This window comes from Procambarus clarkii, chromosome 26, assembly GCF_040958095.1.
Source record: "Procambarus clarkii isolate CNS0578487 chromosome 26, FALCON_Pclarkii_2.0, whole genome shotgun sequence".
Taxonomy (NCBI): domain Eukaryota; kingdom Metazoa; phylum Arthropoda; class Malacostraca; order Decapoda; family Cambaridae; genus Procambarus; species Procambarus clarkii.
Window position 1 is genome coordinate 8806764 of NC_091175.1, and position 24607 is coordinate 8831370.

General features: G+C 37.5%; 1 protein-coding gene across 1 annotated transcript; it reads right to left on the minus strand.

Moving 5' to 3' along the window:
* Positions 1-5877: 5877 nt before the first annotated feature.
* LOC138369011 (bumetanide-sensitive sodium-(potassium)-chloride cotransporter-like) lies at positions 5878-24198 on the minus strand. Its single transcript, XM_069331846.1, is given in 19 exon segments — positions 5878-7976; positions 9286-9406; positions 10536-10710; positions 12283-12371; positions 13021-13239; positions 14812-15056; positions 15188-15429; positions 15588-15799; positions 16898-16999; positions 17002-17032; positions 17547-17668; positions 18108-18231; positions 18681-18788; positions 20518-20696; positions 20699-20711; positions 21128-21282; positions 21715-21829; positions 22220-22473; positions 24066-24198. Coding segments are annotated over 19 exon segments (2730 nt in total). The 5' UTR covers positions 24154-24198; the 3' UTR covers positions 5878-7840.
* Between the last annotated feature and the right edge of the window lie 409 nt (positions 24199-24607).

Below are 24607 nucleotides of genomic sequence, written 5' to 3' on the forward strand. Positions count from 1 at the left end.
CCACTTAATGCTCCAATCGCGCCCATTGAGAACCTTATTACTAATTTCTTCAAAACAATAAAAATGTTGAGCCTCTTTTAATGTTAATAATTACAATCAAAATAATATTTTCATAAATTGTTCTCTGCAGCTTCTCCATTACTCTTACACTGACCGAGTTCATAGTGCCTACCTTCGTTATCTTCAAGGTGAATCAAGATGGCGACGACGAGCCGCACGAGTGTACAAGACGCAGGTCTCGTGTGTACTAACCCCAGCCAGCCCCTTCAAGACCATATGTAACCCCCCGTCACCAGACGGCACCAGTATTCCTACCACCAAGCTCAGTACCCGAATTAATCTTTGTATTCATCACGTAATATATTATATATTTCTAGTGGTTGGGGTCCTACTTGATTGGGTCAAGTTTATCCTTCATGAAACTTTTAGCAAAATGTCATCTTATGTACTTTACTTCGTAAGTAAAGATTATCAATACTGTATATCAATATGAGTGTTGACCATGGTGGCTCGACCCTCACTCAAGGTGCCGCACTTAAACCCAGCATTATCCTTAGATTAAATACTACTTAAAATGGGTATTACAGACTACATTGTATTACAATTTATTGAAATAATGACGTCAACTTTGGGGTGGCCTTTACCAGACCCAATTGATACTTTAACTAATATCAATGTATTGGAAATTTGTAACCAAATTTCCTTCAAACTGTGCTGACTTCCTCTACAGTGCAGTGATGGCCAGAAAAAAGTGTAGTGCTGGAAATTAATCTAGTAATATAAATATAAAAAAAATGCTAGTAAGGCGCAAATTTGGCAGACTATTCAGTCTGACCAGAACCAGATTATTCTGGTTTGATTGCCCTGCAAAAAAAAAAATGAAGGCTCCATATCCTAAACTGGCCTCAAGCTGATTTGAAGTGGCTCCGTCCGATTAACTGTTGACGATGTTGTTGTTTTAGATTTAGCTACTCAGAACGCAATGTCCATGTAGCACAGGCTATGGTGAGCCCATAATTGAGTTCGGTTATTCGCGATAATCTTGTTACTCTGATATTTGGGTCAAAGTTTTAAATGGAGGTGGGGTTTCCTCCCTTTTTCCCGTTTCGTTTTCGCTTGTTTTAGTCGTGTTAACGCTGTTGACGAGAGCCCCGACTTTTTTTTATTGAGCACCTCACAGGATATTTGTCCTGTGAGAGTAGTTTAGTCACTACCCTATACTTTACCTTTGAGTAGTAGCTTTTTGTAAAAAGAGGTCATAGTCAGACCTTAGCGTTTGTTTACCGACTTTTTACCGTTTCCATTTATAATCTATATAGAATTATAACGATATTTTTGTTTACAGAATCACTTTGTACTGGAAATGTTTTCTATAATGATTAAGCATTAAATAAATAATAACCTTAGCTTTTATATGTAGCTAATTTGTTTATCTACTAGAGAGAGAAAATATAGAGTTTCAAGAATTTCAGGTATTATAAAATTAACAGTTAAAACCTACCTGTAACGGCTGAATTTCAAACAAATCTAAGACGTAATTAAATATTCTAGTGCATGACCCTGGCTTTGACATGTTATACATTTTATGTGACTCAAATTCACATACAAGCTGAACTCCTATAGAGGTTCAGTAGCTTAGCAATATCAGGTTAGTCAGGCCTCCTGACCACACCTTTTCCCTAAAGGTATATTTTTGTCGTGGAAAGTTTGTTATTGATGTGTTTGCTTTACGTCATGGGACTCTGAGGTTATGATGTAGTGTTGATTATTCACGATAGGTTGCAGCATAATCCATAAACACTGAATGGTTCCAGAGCTGGAATGTGTTACTTAGACCATATGGCTGTGTAGTCTGGGGGGAGGGGCACGATAAATAATAATAGACAACTGTAACAACAATAATAATAACTACTAACATGTTGAAATATACTGTATTGAAATACGTTAATGAATACAGTAGTTTGTTGGAGAAAGCTCTAGTTTAATTATTAAATTGCAGAAGACAGTTTTGTGATGACGGAATTAGCTGGTATAAAGTTTCCAGAAGTTTACTTTCATCTACATTATATCGTGTTATTACTGATAATGTGACCAAGATTGAAGAAGTGTGTGTAACAAGGTGAGAACACAGATTTTGTCCCAATTTGTCATTAATAATCCTTAGGTGTGATTATGTACTGTCTCGAGTGATGTATTGTATGTGCTTTGCTACAAATAATTGATCCTTGGTTTGGTGTTGGGCTTAATCAATCTCTGCATGGAGGTTATTATGGTCACCCACTTAGTTTACCGATCAACAAGTATACTTAGTTTGTATAAGTATACTTATACTTTACCGATCAACAAGTATCTCTTGAACACAGTGCAAGTTGAGTAAGTACGCTCTCGTAAGTGTATATTGTTGCGTTAAGTAGGTACTGCAGTTACACCCAGCTGATGGTCTGCTCACGTAGCATAAACAAAGCCGCATTTAAACTTTCAATGTGACTATGGGAAACAGGAGTCAAAAAGCAAAAGTAAAAACAAAAGTTAATTGAATAAAACAAAATAAAAAAGAGGGGTAGAAATAGCCTGAGCTATTCTATACCTTTGAGATGTATTTTTTTCTTGTCTCAATAAGCATACTTGAACTTGTTAACACCTGCAATACATCTATCTTTGTACACGTAATATAAGACAAAATAAAATAAAGTCATTAACACTAATTTCAACTTTCAATGACCCAGACACTGAAAAAGCAACAAAGTATAATATGCAAAGAGCTACAATATATTTTTACCCAACACGACAACTCTTTACTGAACTGCCATGGCAATTTACCAAGACCAAAGTGTTGACTCCTGACAAGTGCCGAATTGACCAGTTCGAGAAAGCTGGCCCTACCTGACGTTGACTATAGGCTTGACCTCCGAGAGGACGGTGGCGTGACCATAAACTTCGTCTCGGTGATTACACATCACAATAACACATTGTGATTACACATCTACCGTCAGTGCAGGAACATCACAACGAACGACATAGACTGTCGTGTTGCATAATACGATACACTTTTATTATACAAATGGAAGTTACATGATCCTGTGGTCCTGGGTTCGATCCCAGGCGCCGGCGAGAAACAACGGGCACAGTTTATTTCACCCTATGCCTGTTACCTAGCAGTAAAATAGGTACCTGGGTGTTAGTCAGCTGTCACGGGCTGCTTCCTGCGGGTGGAGGCCTGGTCGAGGACCGGGCCGCGGGGGCACTAAAGCCCCGAAATCATCTCAAGATAACCTCAAGACAGCCTACATGAACTGAATGGACGTTGAGTAATCGATGCGGATAATTACTCCTCAATAATGCGGGTAATTATGTGACAAATATACACCGAGAAACGGACCTCCAAGTTTTCTTTCAAAAGTCACACATACCACATACAAGGGGCAATAACTTCAAGCTCAACAAGCCACAATATAGGACAGAAAAACATTTTTTTTCCCCAAAGAGTTATAAACACATGGTACCGCTTACCCGCCCGAGCCATAAATGCAGACATTGCTACAGTTCAAAATCCAGCTGGCTAAACATCCTCAGGAACAATGGAGCTACCTCTGACAAGCCCCCGGCTTCCTGTACCTTTCGTGGGCACTAGAGAGAGAGCTGGTGGTCCTCGGGTTAGTATAATCCCGTGTGCAAGTGACTTTAATGTACCTACCTGGTAAGGTCTGTGGGCCACTGCCCGGCTCCCACGCGTCTCAAGCTCTTCTCCGGTAACACCTTTATTTTATTTTATTATAATGAACTTTAAAAGTTATTCTTTCATCCTCATTCCAAAGTAAAGAACCTAATAAATATAGAGAAGATTTGTGCTAAAACTACTGATCTAACCGTTATTCAATAACGTATATAGAAGACATGTGACCTCATAAGTAGGCCAAAGTCACGTCAAGAGAAAATCTAACCACGTGTTGAAACACACAATTAGACAATATAAATCATTCCGTTGTTTACGATGAACGAACGAGCAAATATATAATTTAATTCATTCTATTGGTATAACTGACTTTTGCGTCAATTTAAATTTCATGACAATTCCTTCGATCATGTGCATTATCAAATTCCACGTAGTTTTAATTTTATCTAATGCTTATCAGTTTAAGTATTGTTACGCAGACATGAAAATATAATTAATACTAAAATTCATATTATTATTTTAATAATTTGAAGGTATATCTCATGTGCGTGGTGCCACCTCTACACCGCAAGGCTTTGTGACTCACTGAAGTCTGAAATTATTGTTTTATTTTCCATAGAGTTTCTAGTTGTTCTTAATATTAAATGTTCTGAGTGAGGGGACGGGGATGAGTGGACACCTAACATCAATGGCTTATGTATAAACATCTTGAGAATCGACTTGAGAATGGTCCAGGACGGACCAAAACGTCGTCGTCCTTTCACTTTCTAGTGTGTGGTTTGGTCCACATCAATGGCATATGTTGCTTTAAAAGAGGGATTGTATCCATTTGGTGGATAATAATTAGATATTAACTCATCCATCAATTGGTGACTGATTGAACATTGAATCCAGGGGTGAAGGTTCTGAGCTTTTATTCATCATCAGGGTTGCAAAACTTAATGACTGACTTGATGACAACCATAGATGTTAGATGCAACTGGAGGTGTTGGAGTAACTGCAGTTTTAGTGACTGAGGTGTTGGTGTGGCTGCTGGCCATGTAGTGGGCTTTGAATAATTCTTTATGCTGGCATGTCTTACTACCTTTTGCTTTTCCATGAAGGTGTTGTGGTAAGGTGCTATGTAATTTTCAGCAACTCTCCTAATCTGTAAACTAAACTGATAATTCAGGTTCATTTCTGTTGCAGTTTAAATCACTTTGTTCACTTCCGCAAAGAACTTACCCATGTGCTTCAGTCAATGTCCATCTTGGAGTCAGAAGTCCTCGCCACTTCTTTTTCTTGTTTATGTGTCAGCTCCATGTCCACACAGAGATATTCCTCAAAAGGCTCTATTTCCAAGATTTCACTTTTTAGATTATTTAAGAATTTCTCTCCAAGCCTTTGACCCAGTCTCATAATCTTGACCATTTGAGGAATTCTACAATAAAACTACTGAAATCGTGCACACACATTCCATATTTTCTGCCAAACAAAATTCAGGTCATTATCTTCACTTTATTCCATGCTCAGCTAATGTTCTTCAGAGCAAGCTTAGTATACCTGCTATATAGTTATACTGGGTTAGCAATTTCTTATAATTACAGTACAGTAAGTACTGTTACCTGGTTGATGTACTGTACAGTACATCAAAATGATGTACTGTACTTTAATGTTGTAGCTCTTCCAAATTTCTTAACGGGAAGCCTTATCTGGATTATTTGATGAACATCCTAAAGCTAAACATCCTGATGTTTAGCTTAAAGAATGATATAGTGCCCTGATCAATGGGCTAGAGTAGCGACAAACGTTACATTAACATTACGGTGAATGTCCAGCAGGTGTACCCCTTGTCCAGGACACTTCCCTTCAATTATTTTGACTTCATTAAAATATTTAAAAAAAAATAAAGAAATTTTCAATTAATGACTGTAATGAGCAAGATATTAGCTTGAGTGAACATCAAGAATATATACTCGAGTTTGTCAATGCATTCCCAACGGAAGGACACTTTTGTTGAGTGAAACATTATATTGTGATGGTTAATGGATTTATTTTATTGGGAATTAATTATCAAAATTTGAGGATGAATACTGTATTAAATATTATATTTATGGATGTCATCAAATGGAAGAGAAAACAATTATATATTCCCAACCCAGCATGATAACAGCTTGTATCCAAAGAGAGAATACCTTGAAAAATATGTACATTAACAAACTGTGGAATATTAAATATTTATTCTTTTATTGATCTACATTATTTTGAATGGCTGGAGAGTAGAGGAAGCATAGATTAACAAGAATAATTTGTGCTAATTTTTGGGTTGTCTTCACTTTTGGCAGTCTCAGGCTCCCACACACACTCTCCCTTCTCATGTTTGAAATTTGTTGGGGTTAGCCCATTTAAATTTGATTTACGTTACTTTAGCAATACAGTATGTATAACAATGCATATGTATTTATGATTTGGTATAATCAATTTTTAAATCATTTATATATACACTGGACAAAGAATTGGTAACCAAGGCAATACTTAATCTAATCTTACTTTAGTAAGATTAATACACTTTAACTGGAACTGGAATAACTGGAAAAATAACTAACAAAATATGTAATTTTTGTTTAATGCTTGAACATTATTTGTGAAAAGTATCATTATATATTAATAACCTAATATAAATAAATAAATTACACATGCATTGGTTTGTATCAATTTAATGGCTATGTTTTTAATATACTTGCACAGTACAGTACCGAGCCTGCACAGTACAGTACCGAGCCTGCACAATCGACACTTAGCAAGACAGTGTCCGCTAAAATGTCAGTTGTCTGACAAATTTAGCAAAAAATTTTTTATGTACACGTTTCTATTGCTGGGTGTCAGACAAAGTGTGCAAGTCTCACACAATTTGTACATTTATTGGATAAACATACTCTATAGCAATTGGATAAAATATACATTTCTCCAATAACAAATTATAGTTAACAGACACCATGTATTATACAGTCATCACACAAAATGTAGATACGAGACCAATTGTAGAATTGTCCAACATATTAAACAAATACTGTATAGAGATCAAATATTTATTTATGAAATGCTCAAAATGCATATTGTTATCAATCAAATCAAATGTAATTATTAGACAGGCCAAATTTATAATTGCCAAAGAAACTATATGCATAATTATTATACACACCAAATGTATAATCATTATATTAACCATACAATGTCCCTCACATCAACCCAACATTACTTATTGTACTATCACAGAAAAATTACCAAAAATAAAAGGCTTATTGCTTTGTATATAAATTTTGCGGACATCTTTAAGGGTATGAATATAAAAATGAACAAGGGAATGGCATGAGATTGTTCACTTTTTTGTTCCCCATAACCTTCTCTCCATTTCCAACCTCAAGAGGCAAGAGGAGCTCCCAGTCTCATAAGAGACCACTTCAACTGTCATGTCATGGTCTCTCGTAGCAGTTTGCCAAAACACTTTGCATCTTACATACTAACTTTTGTGCTGTTCTTTATTTGCTCTTTAACCTGCCACATCCATATAATCACCCCATATCATTATGTATATGTTTTCGTTTACATGTGATACAGTACTACTGTATATTCAAATTAACAGCTAAACCCTCTTGCCTCCTCAATCTGCACTACAAATTCATTACATCTACATAATGAGTATCTATAAACTGTATCTATAGCTTCCATGCCCTATTCCTTTGTGGAATATAAGGAGCAACTTAAAATAAATTTCTGACATTCTGTTACTGAACGTCTCCACACTGTCTTTTGAAAATATTTATTTTAAACATTTCCTGAAGAAATTCATTAATAATAAGTACTAAAGACTGATCCCATAGCTCATAACTTGGTACATCTAGCACCATTAGTATTGTTAGTTCCATAGCCTATTTGCATACCTAGCAATTTTAAGAGCAATATTTTATAACTTAAGGAATTCTTGCTACTTCAGGATGAATTACAGAGATATGGATGAAGGGATGAAGTAAATTGATAATTCTTGAACAAAAGTATCAAATGGCTGTAGGATACATCCTGAGCACCTTGGAAAACATGTAAATTTAAATAAGAGATGGAGGAGTGCTGGATGAGCAACACACAATGGTTGAAGCAGTGTCCAGTGTAGCACCGAGTGCGTGGGGGTTCTCAAGAGTAGAAGGTAAGAACTGAGGACTGATTGCCACGGAGGAGGAGGAAGGGTGGCATCTGGTGCGTGAGGGTTTCCAGCCAAGCCATGTAGAGTGGCGCCGACACCGTCCCCACAGCAGGCATGGGCAGGGTCCTGTCAACCATATACACATTAATGTCTCACTCATATTTGGAATTGACAACCTTATCTATTAATCCATCAATAATATTAAGATGTAATCCATATTGCACACATTATTTCAAGGGAAAATTTGAGTTAATAAATGCAAAATTCTGAAGCATCATTTAAATTATAGTACAGTACAGAATTTCTAATAAACAATTTAAATATTTTATTATGCAGGTCTTATTACTGTATACAGGAAGGTTAATATACAGTAATAGAGATGATTACTGTGCAGTATAAAATTTGAGAATTAAAATATTAAAACTACCTACTGCATATATGGTTTACACAAACACAGGAGAAAGTAAGTAGGACTAACATATAATTTCAAGACAATTTACTCTATTTGTATAAATGACACCTGTCAACTTGAGTTGGGTTATTTGTTTAAATATGCCAATAAAGAAATAAAAAAGAGGTGCAATGTCATTTGAATAGAAGTGTGAATTCTTACAACATAATCCTCAAATGAGGAGAAAATTCAAAGTTTGCATGAGACTGCTATAGGTTATTGCTTATCAATGATGTCAGTATCATGCAATACGTGATCTATACAACGAGCTCTTGGTAGTAATACAGACATGGACCAGCAACAGCTAGCAAGTACTAGGAAAATGTTTTACCCCTTTTTTCCTCCTGCTTCTATTTTTCTCACCTCCCCTTCCCACACACACTCTCACTCTCCCACCTTCCCTTCCTAGTAAAACAATATAAGTTTGTCTTAATTGTTATATATTAGTGCGCTTTATTAATAGGCTAATTATAAAGGTGTAAGGTGGAGTTAAAGTCATCTTTAGCAGAGCTCTCATATGGTCAGTGGGGGAGTATCTTTTTTTATGGGGAGTTCCTGTTGGAAGAGGAAAGTGTTTTGGTGGCTGTGCTTATATTTCTGTTAAGGGCTTGGAAATGTGGTGACATACATTGCCCCAAGTTCAGTCCTGAGGGGCTTGGTTATCGTTTATATCGGTTATCGTTTATCGTTGGTTAATAGTCTTTATCATTATAGCTTTAGGTTGGCTATTTCTTCTCTCGTGGCATCCCTGTATTTTGTCCGTTGAGAGGAGTCATTTGTTTGATGAATGGTATATGATTTTCTGCCCTCAGTCTGTCCAGAAACTATCTAGTAACAGTCGGTCCTCCTGATTCTTTCATTCTCTACATCCCTTTTTCCTCCTTCTCCATCCCTCACTTACCCCTCCTTTCCACCCTTTCACTCTCCCTTTTCCCCAAACATGCAAGCATGATCTACAATACCCAAAAAACTTTCCCAACTCACATAACAATGAAAGAGGCCTCTCTTGAGTGTTCCAGCAGCAGCTCCCTCAGACGGATGTGGCGGTTGGTCTTGTCCTTCAGAGCTACTAACTCTGACTCCGTGATCCCCTCACAGATTTTGACTGGAGAAAAAAAAAAGTCATGAAAATCAAAGGGTTCAAAAATGGAGATGGAAATTATAGTGGTTATAATTATTGTGGTAGAAGAATGACAGACCTATTCTGTTACCAAAGTTATCATAATTATTATTACAAATTAATTATGAACAAATAAGTTGTGTATGATTCATAATTTGTGAACGTACTGTGAAATGAATAAGAGATTTCTAGGCAAATCTTGCCTAGAACTCCTAACTCGCATACAACTCAGAAACTGTAAGAGACACTCCTATCACTACATACCACCAGCATCTACAGACTTGTAACAACGATCACCATTAATGGGTTCCTATTTTGACAACAATCCCAATGCTGCTAAAGATTTGTTTACATCAGCCAAGATGCTAGATCATATAAATAAGCCATGGATCCAGTACACTGCAACTCGTCCTCAGACCTGCATCAGAACATAGCAACTGTACTCCTTCAACAGCAGCAGCTACCCTAGATGACACTCCAGCCCTCCACAATGTCCCACACCAGCCCCACAGACACTATGGGCCTCTGTTCCTCTCGACAACCAAATTTTCAATATGAAGTTACCCAACAGGTAACTTCATATTGAAAATTACTTAACACTTAATTTATTGGGACTAAACATCCAGTATTGTTCATATTGTGACATCCAGCATCCTCTAAATCTAGCTGTCTTCTAAATAATCACTAGACACCCTCCAAACCCATTATACTGAAGAGATTGAAGATTATGTAATTAAAGAAATTAAGACATTACAGTACTACAAAACTAACAAGAAACTGCTAGTCAGCACCTAAAGGAACAAGTATAATAAATAAATAAATAAATAAATAAATAAGGACCTTCTCTTCCATATTTCTGAACTCCTGAAGCACCTCACCTAACATGCAAAGAGTCAAAGCAAAAACACAGTTAAGAAATCTATAGTGTTTATATTTAGGAGAAAGAGGTCAAATATACTTTTTGATGAAAAATGTTACCATTTCAAATTTATTCAAAACTAAACTTATTAAACATAACAAGAACCATGATCACACTGATTTAAGACATACCATTAGAAGTATTACCTTTTCAGAGTTTTTAGCTAAGGCATGGTTACAAAAATATTCAACATACCTCCATCTTCTTCCTCTGGTGGAACCTTGAAGCTGCTGATGAGGTTATTGAAATCCCTCACAGACTCTTCCCTGGGACGTCGTGTCACATCAGGCACCATCACGACATCAGAGAAGTCAATTCGGAACTTGCACAGCAGCTCAATCATTCGCCGGTGCTCAGAGGCCAAGTCATCCTACACAAGATAGAAGAGTTACAGTACTATCTAAAAAATGGATGATGATAAACTGAAGAAAAGTGTACTTGAATGAATCTGAGGTTAAGAGGAGAGGATGATCACAAAGAGGACAGTGTGTGATCTAGTAGAAATTAAGAGCCAACAGCACTAAAGATGTGGTAGAGAGTAAAGTTAAGTGGAAGCAGTTTGTAAAGAGGGATTAAATGTATTGTTCGTAACATATGAATACTGAAGTTCTGTCATTTAGGTTTTTACAATGGCAAGATGCTGTGCATGATTTACTGTAGTAAAGTAGTACTAATTCTCCATGCTGTCTCCTATTTTTGTCAAGTTTATGCCTAGAGTACAAAAATCAAGAAATAGCAAAACTGGAGACAGCATATTGAGAAGGTTTGGGCATGTCAGATAAACGAATGATGGAAGACACTTGAAGAGTGCATTCGAGTGATTCATGATGAGCACTGTATGTCTGGTCTTCTGAAGCAGTAGGGTTGGCAGTGGATGACGTCTGGAGTGTTGAAGTGCTTGTTTATCTATGATGATACATTTTATGTGTGATAAAATGAATTGACAAGTTATAATAGTTTATTATTTAAAATCAATGACCTCCTTCTGCTTTATTATTTACCCACCTTATGCTCACATTTAATTGGACATACAATAATCACTTATCATATGCCGTATTTAGTGTTTCCATAAATGTGCAATTGACTTCTGGTCTTGCCCTTCCTCCCATGTAATGATCCATGGCAGAGAGATTCCTTGCTTCAGATCGATTTGGTTCTAAATTAGCTCAATCCTTCTCAACTTGCAATCATTGTCATGCCCTCTGTTCCTCACTATATTGCACTACTTAGGAAAGGTCATAAAGCAATCCCAAGAGTCTTGCTTACCCTGTACTAATACTTGATACACAATCTAGGTTGTGCTAAACCCCTTGTCTGGGTATTTCACATTGTAACGCTTGACTTCAATGTCCTCCTATTAATTTCAAGCAATTTCCTGCTTCAAGTCATGAACCTGTTTGCCTCACCTAGTGGAAACCCACTTGTTTCGTTCACCCACAAAATGCTTCACATACCTTTCCTACCTAGCCTAAATCCCCCATACATCTAGAAGCACCTATATAAAAGATACCTTCTTGCTATGTTTATATGAGACTACTTTAAAAACTGAACCTTTATATGCAGTATTTCTTAAATGTTTTAATTCGTTTAACTTCCCATGACCTTGCACACAAAAATATGGCCTAATATGAAATTGAAATTATTATCAGTGATGGCAAAGCACAATAGGTAGTGAGCACAAATAAGCTGACTGGCATCCATTCCTTCCAAATACTGTACTGAACCATCTACACTAGAGAAAACTAACACTTTACCACTACACTAGTAAAACACTCACCAGATGAAATTAAAGAAATAAAACTATAGTTTGAGAACACATTAAGTAAAAGTGAGAATCCAAACTTATAAATGGTTCTAGACTTCAGTATAGTATTGTTCAACACTCAGGATTGAACTCTCATAATAATGTATACAATTAAAATAAAGGTTATACTGTAATTACCTTCTTGTTAGCAAGGCAGAAGACCCTCAATTTGCAGGAGGACCAGGCTGCTCGGGTAGTAAGGATGTAAGGGATCAACATTGTCAGACCTGAGGGCAAGGATCAGGATGGTAATTTGTTGGTTATGATATACAGAAAGTGAATTACAGAAAACTAGAACGAGTTATCATCACATAAGCAAAAATCATTTCAAATATGAAGAACACACTGGACAGATAGGGTGCATGTGTGGAGAAAGAAACTAAGCATGAAAACTGATACAGAATTATGAAAGCTAGAATCAGTTTGTTAAAAACATTTGACAATGTTTGGATGACAGCTCACACGAAGCACTTGACACCTTCTTGAACTCGTATTAAGTAGTGAGGGGCATTAATGGATGTACTATTGGGGTGTAGCAATGCTGGTTCTACATAATGCTACAATATGTAGTATGGAGGGTATGATGAATAATTTTTTTGGAGGGAAGGGGGGAACTATCTTTATTCTTTTCTTTTCTTTTGGAATCCTATATGTCTTCTTGGCTGATATCTCCCCACACCATGAAAGGTGGAAATGTGGTAGTGATGTTGATGATGGTATTAAGTTTGATATAGTGCATATATAAAAAATAATTGGTTTAGGTTATTCATATAAAAAAAAGAATTAAAGGTCTAAGCCTTCTAAAATAAATTGGGTCATCATGTTAGGATGCTGACAGGACCCAACTACAACAAGTTCCATCAACTAGCAACTTACCGCCATCATCATAGAGCCACCACACATCAATGGTTCCCTTGGGCTGTTTACGAGTGAAGCGAAGCATAGCGTCCACAACCTGCGGTGCAACAACCTCACCATTGGGCAGGCGGTACATGGGGTCTTTCTTCTTCTTGCCCATCTTCATGCCCTCCAGGAATGATGGGTTGCTTTCATCATTATTTGATGTTGCAGCATTGGTCTGTCCCCCAGCAGCAGCTGTTTTAGAATAAACAGTCAGAAGTGTATGCTACAAATTCTATAAAAGGCATGTGAAAATTAGATTTCAGAAGTGAAGTATTTAAATATTGTATTAGCAAATCACGTAAACTTAAGCATCGCTTCTCAATTTCAAGGCAATTTCCTACTGAGAAGGGTTAATGTCATCTTGAGCTTTAATTAATGTAGTCCTGAGCATTATGCAGCTATATAATATGGCCATGTAAGGCTTTAATGTAGCTCTGTCTTTAATAAAAAATTATTTATAATAAAAATAATTAGTGATAATTAACATTATAATAATTTTATTATTAATAATACATTAAGTATACAAACAGCAAATTATATAGATCAAAAACTTACTAAAAATTAGTTGTTGCAGTTGTTTTAACTGACTGTGTGCTATAGTATTAACTTGAATTTATTATCTTCTCAAAACAAGCTGCAATTTGTTTTTGTTTTTTTCTTCTAATTTATTTCCATCAACAAAGATCAGGGTTTGTGGACCTTCATATGCATTTGTGAATTTCCATTTGAAGAATGGCAGTTTTAAAATATATTGCATTAAATTTTTCATACACATTCAATCTCTGGAAATGTGTAAGTGTGTTGGCCTGGCACTGTGGTACCACTGGTGTCACTATGGTATCACATTGACACCAGTGTCGCTGTAAATACAGGACTGATAAAGCTGCACACAACAAGTGTGATATTTCCAGAAGGGATGAATATTTAGAGACACGGATCCTGGAGTTCAATGGTCTATGTCCATGGCACACAACTGAGGGACTCTGGGTCAATTCTTGGGCAGGATAGAAACAGTTCGGCCTGTTTCCTTTCATCTGATGTCTTTGTTCACCTAGCAGTAAATATAGGTATCCAGGAGTTGGACCGAAGCATCGCTTAAGTTGCTTCTTGGGGAAGGTAAAAGCAGGCTTAGGCAGACCTCGATAAGCCTAATTACAGGCTTCCTGTCTCCAATAAACAAACTATGTACGATTCTCATTGTCGGTAACAGGAAGTCTATGAGGAGCATCAAAATCCTCCTAGCTAATGGCTAATCTTTCCTAGAATACAATTCACAACACAGGCAGGTGTGCATGCAAGGAAGTGTGCCCAAATGTCTTGTTCTGCCTAAGAATCAAACCCTGACTCCGATTGTGCTAATTGTAGTAAAAAATCATCCACACTTTGCAGATTTAAAAAATCTTTACCAATTCCATGTGTCTTTATTCTGCAAAATCGTGCATGACCTGGTCATAATATTTAGGGTGTATTTGATTCAGTGTCAAAGTTATATAATAGGCAATGGATATTCTAAATTATAATTTTTTTTTAAATTATACATTTTACCTGCAATACAAAATTTTTTACATCAACAGTAATAAAAAAACAGTAATGAAAGTATTGAAAAACTATATATTTTGTTTGCAGTCCCTCAGTTGTTATCTGAGCCATGTACCCAGTGAGTATGGAAAACACGTTACGCAGTAGAATAGTGCTTCTGAAGTTATTTCACTTGTATCAAGGAAAATTTGGACAAAAACTTGATTGATCAATGTCATTACTTACAGGAATCAGGATGAAGATCAGCTTCATTTTGGTAGTGATCAAAGCTGCCTGCAGAAACAGATGAAGGTAAAGCTGAGGGATTGGGGCTGGATGTAGTGGGGGCACTGGAAGACGTAGGGTTGGCAGCAGCATTAGCATTGTAGGTGGCTTCTTCTTCCTCCTGTGGCACCTCTGTGAGGTTAGAATAGTCAAGGCCGCCCTCTACGCGCAAGATTCCAACAGCCAGGTACAAGCCAAAAGCATAACTGTAGGGATATCACATTTATAAATATAAGAAATACAAGGCATAAGAGAAACATTATACAATTTCTAACAAACACAATTATGGCAAAATACATAAATATTTATACAAATAAAACATAGTATAGTCACTCACTGGATGGTTTTGAAATAACTCTGTAGTTCCTCAGATGGGCATGTCTGCCAGGTGGACTTGTAACCCATGAGGACTAAATTGGGTCGTAATTTACCCAGTCCCACATTACACATTAGCATCCTGGCAGCCAAATCCATAGAGGGGCCGTCAGCAATGGAGTAGAAGGCCTTCACCTTGTGTCGATACAACCAGCTAGTGGCTTCTGCTATCAGTCTTGCCCGTAACCTTTGTGACTGTTGCTCCTGTGATCATAAAGTAAAGTGTCAACTTTCTTACTACCTATTATCATTTTGTTGTCATCTGACTATTTAAATACATTTCTTTTTACTGTATCTACCCCATTATCATAAGAACAATTGTTGTCTATCATTTGTCCACCTAATTTGTGCAAATAACTTACTTTGAAGCAGTGACCTGTGACCAGAAGGGACATATTCTTCGTGATGGAATGTGCAAAGTGGATAAGAGGCGGCCTGGAGGAGGGTGACCCACTCAACACCAGGATCTGGGGACGGTAGGTTTTGATATGCTCTTCCATCTGATTTAGAGTCAAGACTGAGCTCAGAGCAAGGTTGTACGTCTGTGCTTGTGTTGATGACCCCCAGTTTACATCTGGAAGACAAAAGCCATGCAATTATTATGAAATACAAATCTGAGAGAAGACATCACTGAAGATGACATTTTGGCTGTAAGGGCTTTTTTCAAATAAAGGATTTGATTTGATAAAGCATTTACAGATAAAACATCATTTTCAGTAGTGAGCCTCAACATTATTTCCACTTAAAGCTACTGACATTCATTTACACATTCAATATTTCCTGAAGCTATAATAATTTTTAGTTTCGGCAAAATTTTATTATTAATGATATTTTCTGAGTCTACTGCTTGGTCCCTAAGGCAAAGGACCTGCTAACACAAAAACAAAATAATTTGTCAGAGCCCAGTCGACAAACTCTGCTGGCCATAAGTCACATCTTCGGAGAACTTATGTAGCTATTTAACAAATTATTCTTTATGCAAGAAGTAAGCTTATGAGAAGACAATTCATAGTTACCAGTGAGTTTGAGGTGATTGCAGTGATTAAGCCTTATATACAGATATCATAAGTGAGAGAAGAGCATGTAGTTTGGTGTGATAGTGTGATAAGAGAGGAATGGAATGCACAGTCAAATGGTATAGTCTCACAGAGCTAAGCCATAGCTGTAAACATTCACAACTTTAGGCACTGCTAGCAAGTCGAACTCTTGAACACAGAATGCAAAAATTCAGACTGTAAAAACTCGGCCATATTTAACTGAAAATCCAGTCCCTGACTGCTAACATGACATACAGTCAGGAAGCATGTGACATGCCTTAAGTCAGGGTGGTGTGGTGCTGTTGTTTTGGTGGGAGTCGGCTCAGGTGGCCAGGCAAGATGACTAATAATTACTAGCAAGTTCCTGCCACTGACAATAATTTTATGCCAAAGGTGTGGAACCAGGGAACTATGTATGTCATTCAGACAGGTTAAGGTCAGCACTGAATAGTTGATTGTATATACAGCCTCATCCTTAATGAAGGGGACCTCGATAAGCTTAAACGACTTCTTGTCCTGATATTCAAATTCAATACCCTTCCTGTTAGGCTAAGAAAGGAAATGCTTTGAGTAAGAAAGTACAAACAGAGAAGAAGAGAGGAAAATTTGAACAAAAGCTGGGAATGGAAGATTACCTGGCTTTCTGTAGGACACAATGATGTAAAGGACGAGGATGATGACGACAGTGATGAGTGCTGTGTACCACTGGATGAGGAACATGATGGCTGTACACAACAGTCCCCAACCAGACTCAGCCACTTGTTATAGTACTGCAATGCACAAATATATTAATATACCACTGGAATAAGCATGCAATAATAAAACAAATACTGTATTATAATCTGTCATTTGTGTAACTGCAAAAAATATTTTGTATTATAGAATTTACTTAAAAAGAGCATATAATTAAGTCTCTGTACCCAGATTCACGAAGCAGTTACGCAAGTACGTACGAACGTGTACATCTTTCCTCAATCTTTGACGGATTTGGTTACATTTATTAAACAGTTTGCATGCATGAAAACTTGCCAATCAACTATTGTTATTGTTATAAACAGCCTCCTGGTGCTTCGGAGCTCATTAACTGCTTAATAATTGTAAACAAAGCCACCAAAGATTGAGAAAATATATACAGGTTCGTAAGTGCTAGCGTAACTGCTTCATAAATCCGGGTCCTGGACATTAAATATCCGTTTCAATGATGGGTCCCCTCCAAAATTATCTATTTGGGGAAGACTCCATCATGTTGTATCAACAAAATCAATACAAGATGGTGGAACAAACCTTGAAGGTGGGTCTCCAGCTGGGAATGTGCTGTAGGGAGGCATGGAAGGTGGAGAAGTTGATGAGGGCGTAGGCGGCCAGGAAGAAGTTGGTGATGATGGGAGCAATTGAATCGAGGCGAGCTGACAAGGCGAAGGGAGAGAAGGCACATGATTAATGGACTGTGGTCGCTGTTGAATTATTCACTATTAATATACCTTTATGATACATTACTATATTATAATTTTATATATTTTACTATATATACTATACTTTTATTATACATTACTATATTCTTAATATGTATTTGAGGTATTTTGACAATTAAATATACTTTCTAAACTTAAAACATTAAATATTATCTTCCAGTCAAATTTAATTTACTCAGAATGACCCAGGTGCCCCCCCCAACACTATGCTCCCAGCACAGGTGTCTCAGACCATTATATACCATAAGCCATGAACCAACAGATGTCTCTGCCACCTTACATGACCCAACACAAATATTTCTGTCCCCTTACATGCCATGACCCACGACCCAACAGAGACGCCTCTGCCCCTTGCATGAACTTCACAACCTACCAATCAATGTAAAGACGAGCACGATGACGAAGGTAAGGACGTAGCCACGGTATGGCTCCTCTCCCCTGCCATAGCCCTTAGCGAAGAACTCAATAAATGGGTACAGCTTATCCTTACACAAAGCCTGCAAGGAAAAAAATCTTAAGTCTTCATGGAAAGTAAAGCAATTTAATATATAAATAAATAAATCACAAACTACTACAGTACATGCAAATAAAACTGAACAAACTTTATATAACTTTTTTTGTATTAGTTATGTAGCTATATATATATATATATAGCTACATAATGGCCCCCCATGATCAGGTGTAACAGTATACTGTATCATAAATAATTGAAGTTGTTTTAAAGTCAGTTTAAAAATTTTAGTTTCCAGAGTACACGTACATCCTAACTTGCTTGTTTTAAAAACCAACAGGTTAGCAAATATAATAAACCCATGAATAAATTTAATTTTAAATACTTCTGTCCCGTATACTTTGAGTGGGCAAACTTGCCCATGCTTGAAATCTAGTATATAAAATAATATTAATTTATTCATCAAACTGAACTGTAGTAGGTGCAGTACATTACCTGGAAAACTTTGGGTGCCGAGACAATGGAGGCCAGAGCAGAGGAGATGGTGGCAGCAAAGCAACCAGCATAGATCAGTGGGCCGAAGATGGCCACCAGCTCCATTACCTGCAAGAGAGGGGTGGGTCAAATTGAGAGAATGAATGTATGTTGGGGAAGAGCGATCATTACACACAATAAAGAAAGAGGCAGTCATCATTCATTGTTACATCAATTGCATCAAGGACTTGGAACTGCCAAATGTTCTCTGTCAGAGTATTTACTCAATTTACTTTTGAAACTTTCTATTCTTTTGGCACACAACATCTTGTCATTTGCACTTGCAGTTGTCCATAACTTAGTTTGAAAAGAAACATTCAACGTTTACATTATCTGAGCCATCTCATTTAGCTGCTCCCTAAGGTAAGATCACTGTATGCATAGGACAGGATCATATGCTGAGGACGAGGCAAGGAAAGCTGGTAGTGATTTGGGTGGATAGTGTTCATGAATTTGACCTTTACCTCTGTGCTCTAATATTACTCACTACTACACTGATAACTGAAAGAATACTAAATTTGAATAAACGTAATAGAGAAAATCATAAGATCAAAATTAATATAAACTAAATTTATGTAGGCAGGCTGATTGGATAGGTTACAGCAATGAGTTGTGCTGTTGCAGAAGAAGAGGCAATGCCCAGATCAACATCACTTCAATTTGAAGGTTTTTCATGAGTGTGATTCTGGAATGCTAGATTATGTTTCCAGTTGAGACTTGGGCAAAGCAAGGTTGAGCCTCTCATTCTACTATAACTTGGTGTGCTTTCTGTCTCGATTAGACAGGTGATCCATTAGGTATACAAATGATTTAAGTTCATTACCATCTCCCCTGCAAGTGATACCTTCCCTTAGGACAATGTTCTGCAATACAGGCATCTTGCTTGTTATTTATCTTTGCATTTATTACAGATTCTTTCTTTAGCTAACAGCAGGATGAGTGAGCTCTGAAATCAGACTTCGAGTTGCGTGAAAAGTGCCTTTCTAAGCATAACATTTGACTGCTATGAAACCCAATCTTCCTGTCCCACTTCCTGTGAGCAGAATGTTTATTACTGTATGAAGTATATTAGAAGGCCAGGAAACCCAGAAGTGTGTGTAATGCTGCCACCTGATTGTGTCAGCACATAAAAAGTTTTGAGTTTTCACGAATGGACTGTTATCAGTCATTCTGTGCCGATTAAATATTCTCCAGTGACTCCCTAGCACCATTATGACCCTGCAGAGACTGCTTGAAGTTCTCCGTGGCTTTTGTGCCAGTATGCTGTCCTGCCTGACTAAGCATGATCCGGTCCTACAAACAGTAGACCTAAGTTAAGACAATAGGCAAATGATCTGCTCAGAATTTTGCATTTCATATAACTCAAAGCCTGATTATAGTTTTCCATGTTCATTAAATGTTTTCTGGTACTATGTATATCTGGAATATCTTCTTTCTGGAATAATTTCTTTTACATTTTTCTTATTCAACTTTTCCTACCTTTTGATACACTTGAACAACATTGTCTAATTTTCTTTCTCTTTTCCAAAATGGTAAACTACTTACTGTATTAGCAAACCCATTGTTATTAAACAAATAATAGTCCAATACAGTATTTTTTATTAACTGATTCATCATGAAGGTTGACTGATGCAACACAAGCAAAAGACTCAGAAGCCAAATGAACAAGAGGTGACATGACAAAAGTACAAGGTTTTAGCGTCCAACTGGACAATACAGTACAAACTTAAATGCCCATTATGTGTTATTGCGGAATACAAATTCACTTCAGCACATAATTAGTGTGTTAGCAACGTACCTGAGAGCTGTTGAGAAGACCGAATTCACAGACTATGCCTGTACAGTTGCTGTAAGACGAGTCCAAGACTTGAGTGACATTTCCAGTTGCATCCCTCAATTCCACAGCCCCAGCCAACACCACAAGGAACATGTAGGATATGTAGGTGATAACGATGGCCAGAATTGTTCCCTTGGGATGGCTGCTGATGGGTCCTGATGATCCATAAATGTCAGGTCAGTATGAGAGTTTACACATATTGTGAGTGTATTGATCTATGTTTTGATATGTATGAGTCTATATATATACTGTATTGATATGATTATGATAAAACCTAATTAAAGAACAAAGTAATCTTTAATAGATCTGATGAATCATTGTACAATTTACTAATACTATTTTAAGATCCAACAAAAATATTACATCTACATTATGTTTGCATATGTGAAAATATCTTTAGTCTGAGTGCAGTTAAAGAGAATATACAAATTTTATATTTTAACTTATTTCATTCTTAATTAAATGGGATAAATAAGATGCCATTGTGAATTCCTTCAAGTACTTATATATATATATATATATCCAAACATTGCAATGCATCTTAGTCCTGACCACTCTTCCTTGTACATACCTTCAGGTCACCAGAGATGTTGGCACCAGCCAGGATGCCGGTACAGGCAGGGAAGAAAACACTGAAGACACCAAAGAATCCCATGTTGCCTTCCTCCCCACTCTGGGCTCCCTCATCACGGTAGTCTGAGTAGAGGTTGTTGGACAGCACCGTCCCTGCAGCAAGAAGTAAAAGGCATTGAGCATTGGTAAGGGCTCTTGTTCCCTCTCCCCTCACCCTTGTCCCTGCTGTATGTACTCCATTCAATCTGATAATAATTTTCTAGTGCTGGGAACAGAAAGCCTTGCAGGTTATCAAGGTCCCCTTAGGCCAAAAATTGATCTTTCCCAGTATGCCAGCTATTATAGTTACCAAACTTCCTATTTACTGCTAGGTTAACAGAGACCTGATGTGTAAGGAAACATGTCCATATCCCCTCACCCTGCCCATGAATCGAACTTGGTTACAATAGGTTGCGAGTCGACTGATCTAACTACTATACTACAGGTATGTGCCTATCTCTGTCACTCCTGGCAACAACATTAGAGAGCACTTGGGACAAGCCCCAGCAGAAAAACAAAAGTCCAATGCCAAAACAGGATCCTTACCATTGACGCCGACGAAACCCATGGCGATCTCTTCATCAGTAAGAGGACCCACAAAGGCACCGATGATAAAGTCCAAGATGGCCACCAGAAGCACCACCAGTAGAACTACTTGTGCCTGTACATAGATCAACATTTTAATAATACTCTACTTAAATATTTTGCTCTGACTTGTGTGTATGCACATACTCTATACTGTAATAATAAATACAGTATATATACAGTACAGTATTAATAAAATTTTTATTAATGATATAATAAAATAAATCTAATTAGTTCACCACAGCTGTAAATTGCTTAGTCCATGGAACACTGAGGTCTACTTCTTGAACTCTAAAATCTTTCTGCCACCCATTACAAAATAGATATTGTGTCCTTAGTAAACTAATTAATTACCAGTACAGGTACCTAAAGTTTGTGTACAGTAGTTTTGTGATTTAAATTGTCATCTTGAATCATGAAAGTTCTAGTCAATGAGAGAATAATTGAGCACACCACAGTAACTCACCCTAGCTTCCCACTCCATGCCGATGATACAGATAGCAAAGAGGATGACGAGTGTAATACTGCCAATCACCCTCACATCATTTACACCATTGTCGAAAATCAGGAGTCCCTGGGACTTGAGCAAGTCATTCAAGGACTCACAAAACCCGACGACGTACATGGAGGCAGCAATGGCATTGGCCAGGGAGAAAATCAAGCCAATAGCTCCTCCAAACTCCGGTCCCAGCGAGCGACTGATCATGTAGTAAGTCCCACCTGCAGAGAGTCATGGAATTTTAATATGAAAAGTGATGGAAAGGCACTTCAGTGCCTGGGAGAAGGATAGATGAGACATGTAATCAGATGTAAACTACAGTATTTGATGAGAAGAGATAACTTACCAAATACTGCTCACAAGATTGGTTTGGTGTGCACAATATATTACAGAGCACATGATGAGTATGGTGTGCACAGTATATTACAGCTCACATGAGTATGGTGTGCACAATATATTATATCTCACATGATGAGTATGGTTTGCACAATATACTACATCTCACAAGATGAGTATGGTGTGCACAGTATACTAATCTCACAAGATGAGTATGTTGTGCACAATATATTTCAACCATATCTCACATGATGAGTGTGGTATGCACAATATATTATATATATCTCACAAGATGAGTATGGTGTGCACAATATATTACAGTTCACATGATAAGTATGGTGTGCACAATATACTACTGCTCACAGGATGAGTGAGCATTCTGTGAGCATCCAATAAGCTTCCACTCACAGGATAAGCATGGAGTGCACAATAAACTACCTCTTATCACATATACATCCCAGGTACATAAGTGCACAATTTACTACTGCTCACAGGAGGAATATGGGGTGCACAATATACTACCATTCACAGGATGAGTGTGGAGTGCACACAATAAACTTGCTACTGTTGGCAGCAACAATCAATGAAGCTAGTGTATAAGTGACATGCAGCACATGTGTGAGGTGAGGGAAAAGTAGAGGGAAGAACAGGGAAAGGTGGTCACGTGTACCCAATCAGAACACAACTGATCTAGAAACTTATTTTATTACCTTTACTGTATGGCAACAATGTGAAATAATTTGCAATACAGACACATACACATTAAACATTATCTTTGATCAACAATTATCAAGGGAATATGTTCTCTCTGACGAGCTACAAGGTCAGTAATCAACAGTCATATTAAGTGACGTCTCCAATGCCTGATCTACATTCTAAAATATTAACAACGCTGACTTGCATTCTACTTTTTGTCTTCAAAGACGGAAACGTATTCTTGCTTTGTTTAGTGATGAATATGTGAGCAGTGGCAGGTAGCAGGGTGGAGAAATGATGGGGGGGAGGGCAAGTAGTGTGGAGTGGGACAACAGGTGGAGTGGAGTGGGGCAACAAGTGGTGTGGAGTGGAGTGGCGATGGAAGTTGAGTGGAGTTGTGGAGCAAATGGTTATTGTATGCAGACCTACACACCTGAGTACCATTAAGCACGAATACACCATGTACACAGGAGGACACAAAGGATAGAGGTGATGTGATATGGTAATTGCATCAAGATACTCGACGGAATAAGTAAACAGAGAAGACGTGCTTAATATGACGACTCTAAGAAAATAATGGAAAACCATGACTGAAAACTTCAGAGGGAGTCACTACACTACTCTAGACAACCAACTGATGACAAGGCGGGGTTCAGGAGCTAGCGCTCGAAGCAGCAGGTACATACTGGGGGAAGACAGGGTGTGCATTCATCACACGCATGAACCAAGGGCATGCTGCTATATAATTAGTGGGAGAAATATGAAATAGTGGATGACAAACCTCCTTTGATCTGGCCGTTGGTGGAAATAGCAGACATGGAGAGGGCGGTGATGGCAGTGACCACGTTACCACTGGTCACGATCAGCATGCCTTCCACTGCAAATACAAATACACACGTACAGTATAACTGATATACTCAGTATATCATAACATGGGTCTACAGTACACAAAATTCTATAGGTTGTTAGTAAAGAATTCATGGCTAGTATCACTCTTTTTTCCAAAGTTTAACCTCATTTAGAACCCTTTGACATGTCCTATCATTTAATTTTAGACTAACTTTGAGTGGTTTTAATAAAGCTGCTCTTGGTTGTTTGCTGAGGTTTGTGTTAAGGACATATCAAGGGGAACCCAAAAGGATGTTTCCCTGGAAAGTCAGATTCCCACAGTTTCATATATATATATATATTGTGTAGATGAGGTGTGCGGCATCAATATATCGTTATAAGTGTTCATGGCGGTACAGATTTTAGATTCAATGAAAGTTGGAGAAATTGGTATAAACGCACTCGTTTTATATCTTTCCCAACCCGCTCTCATTT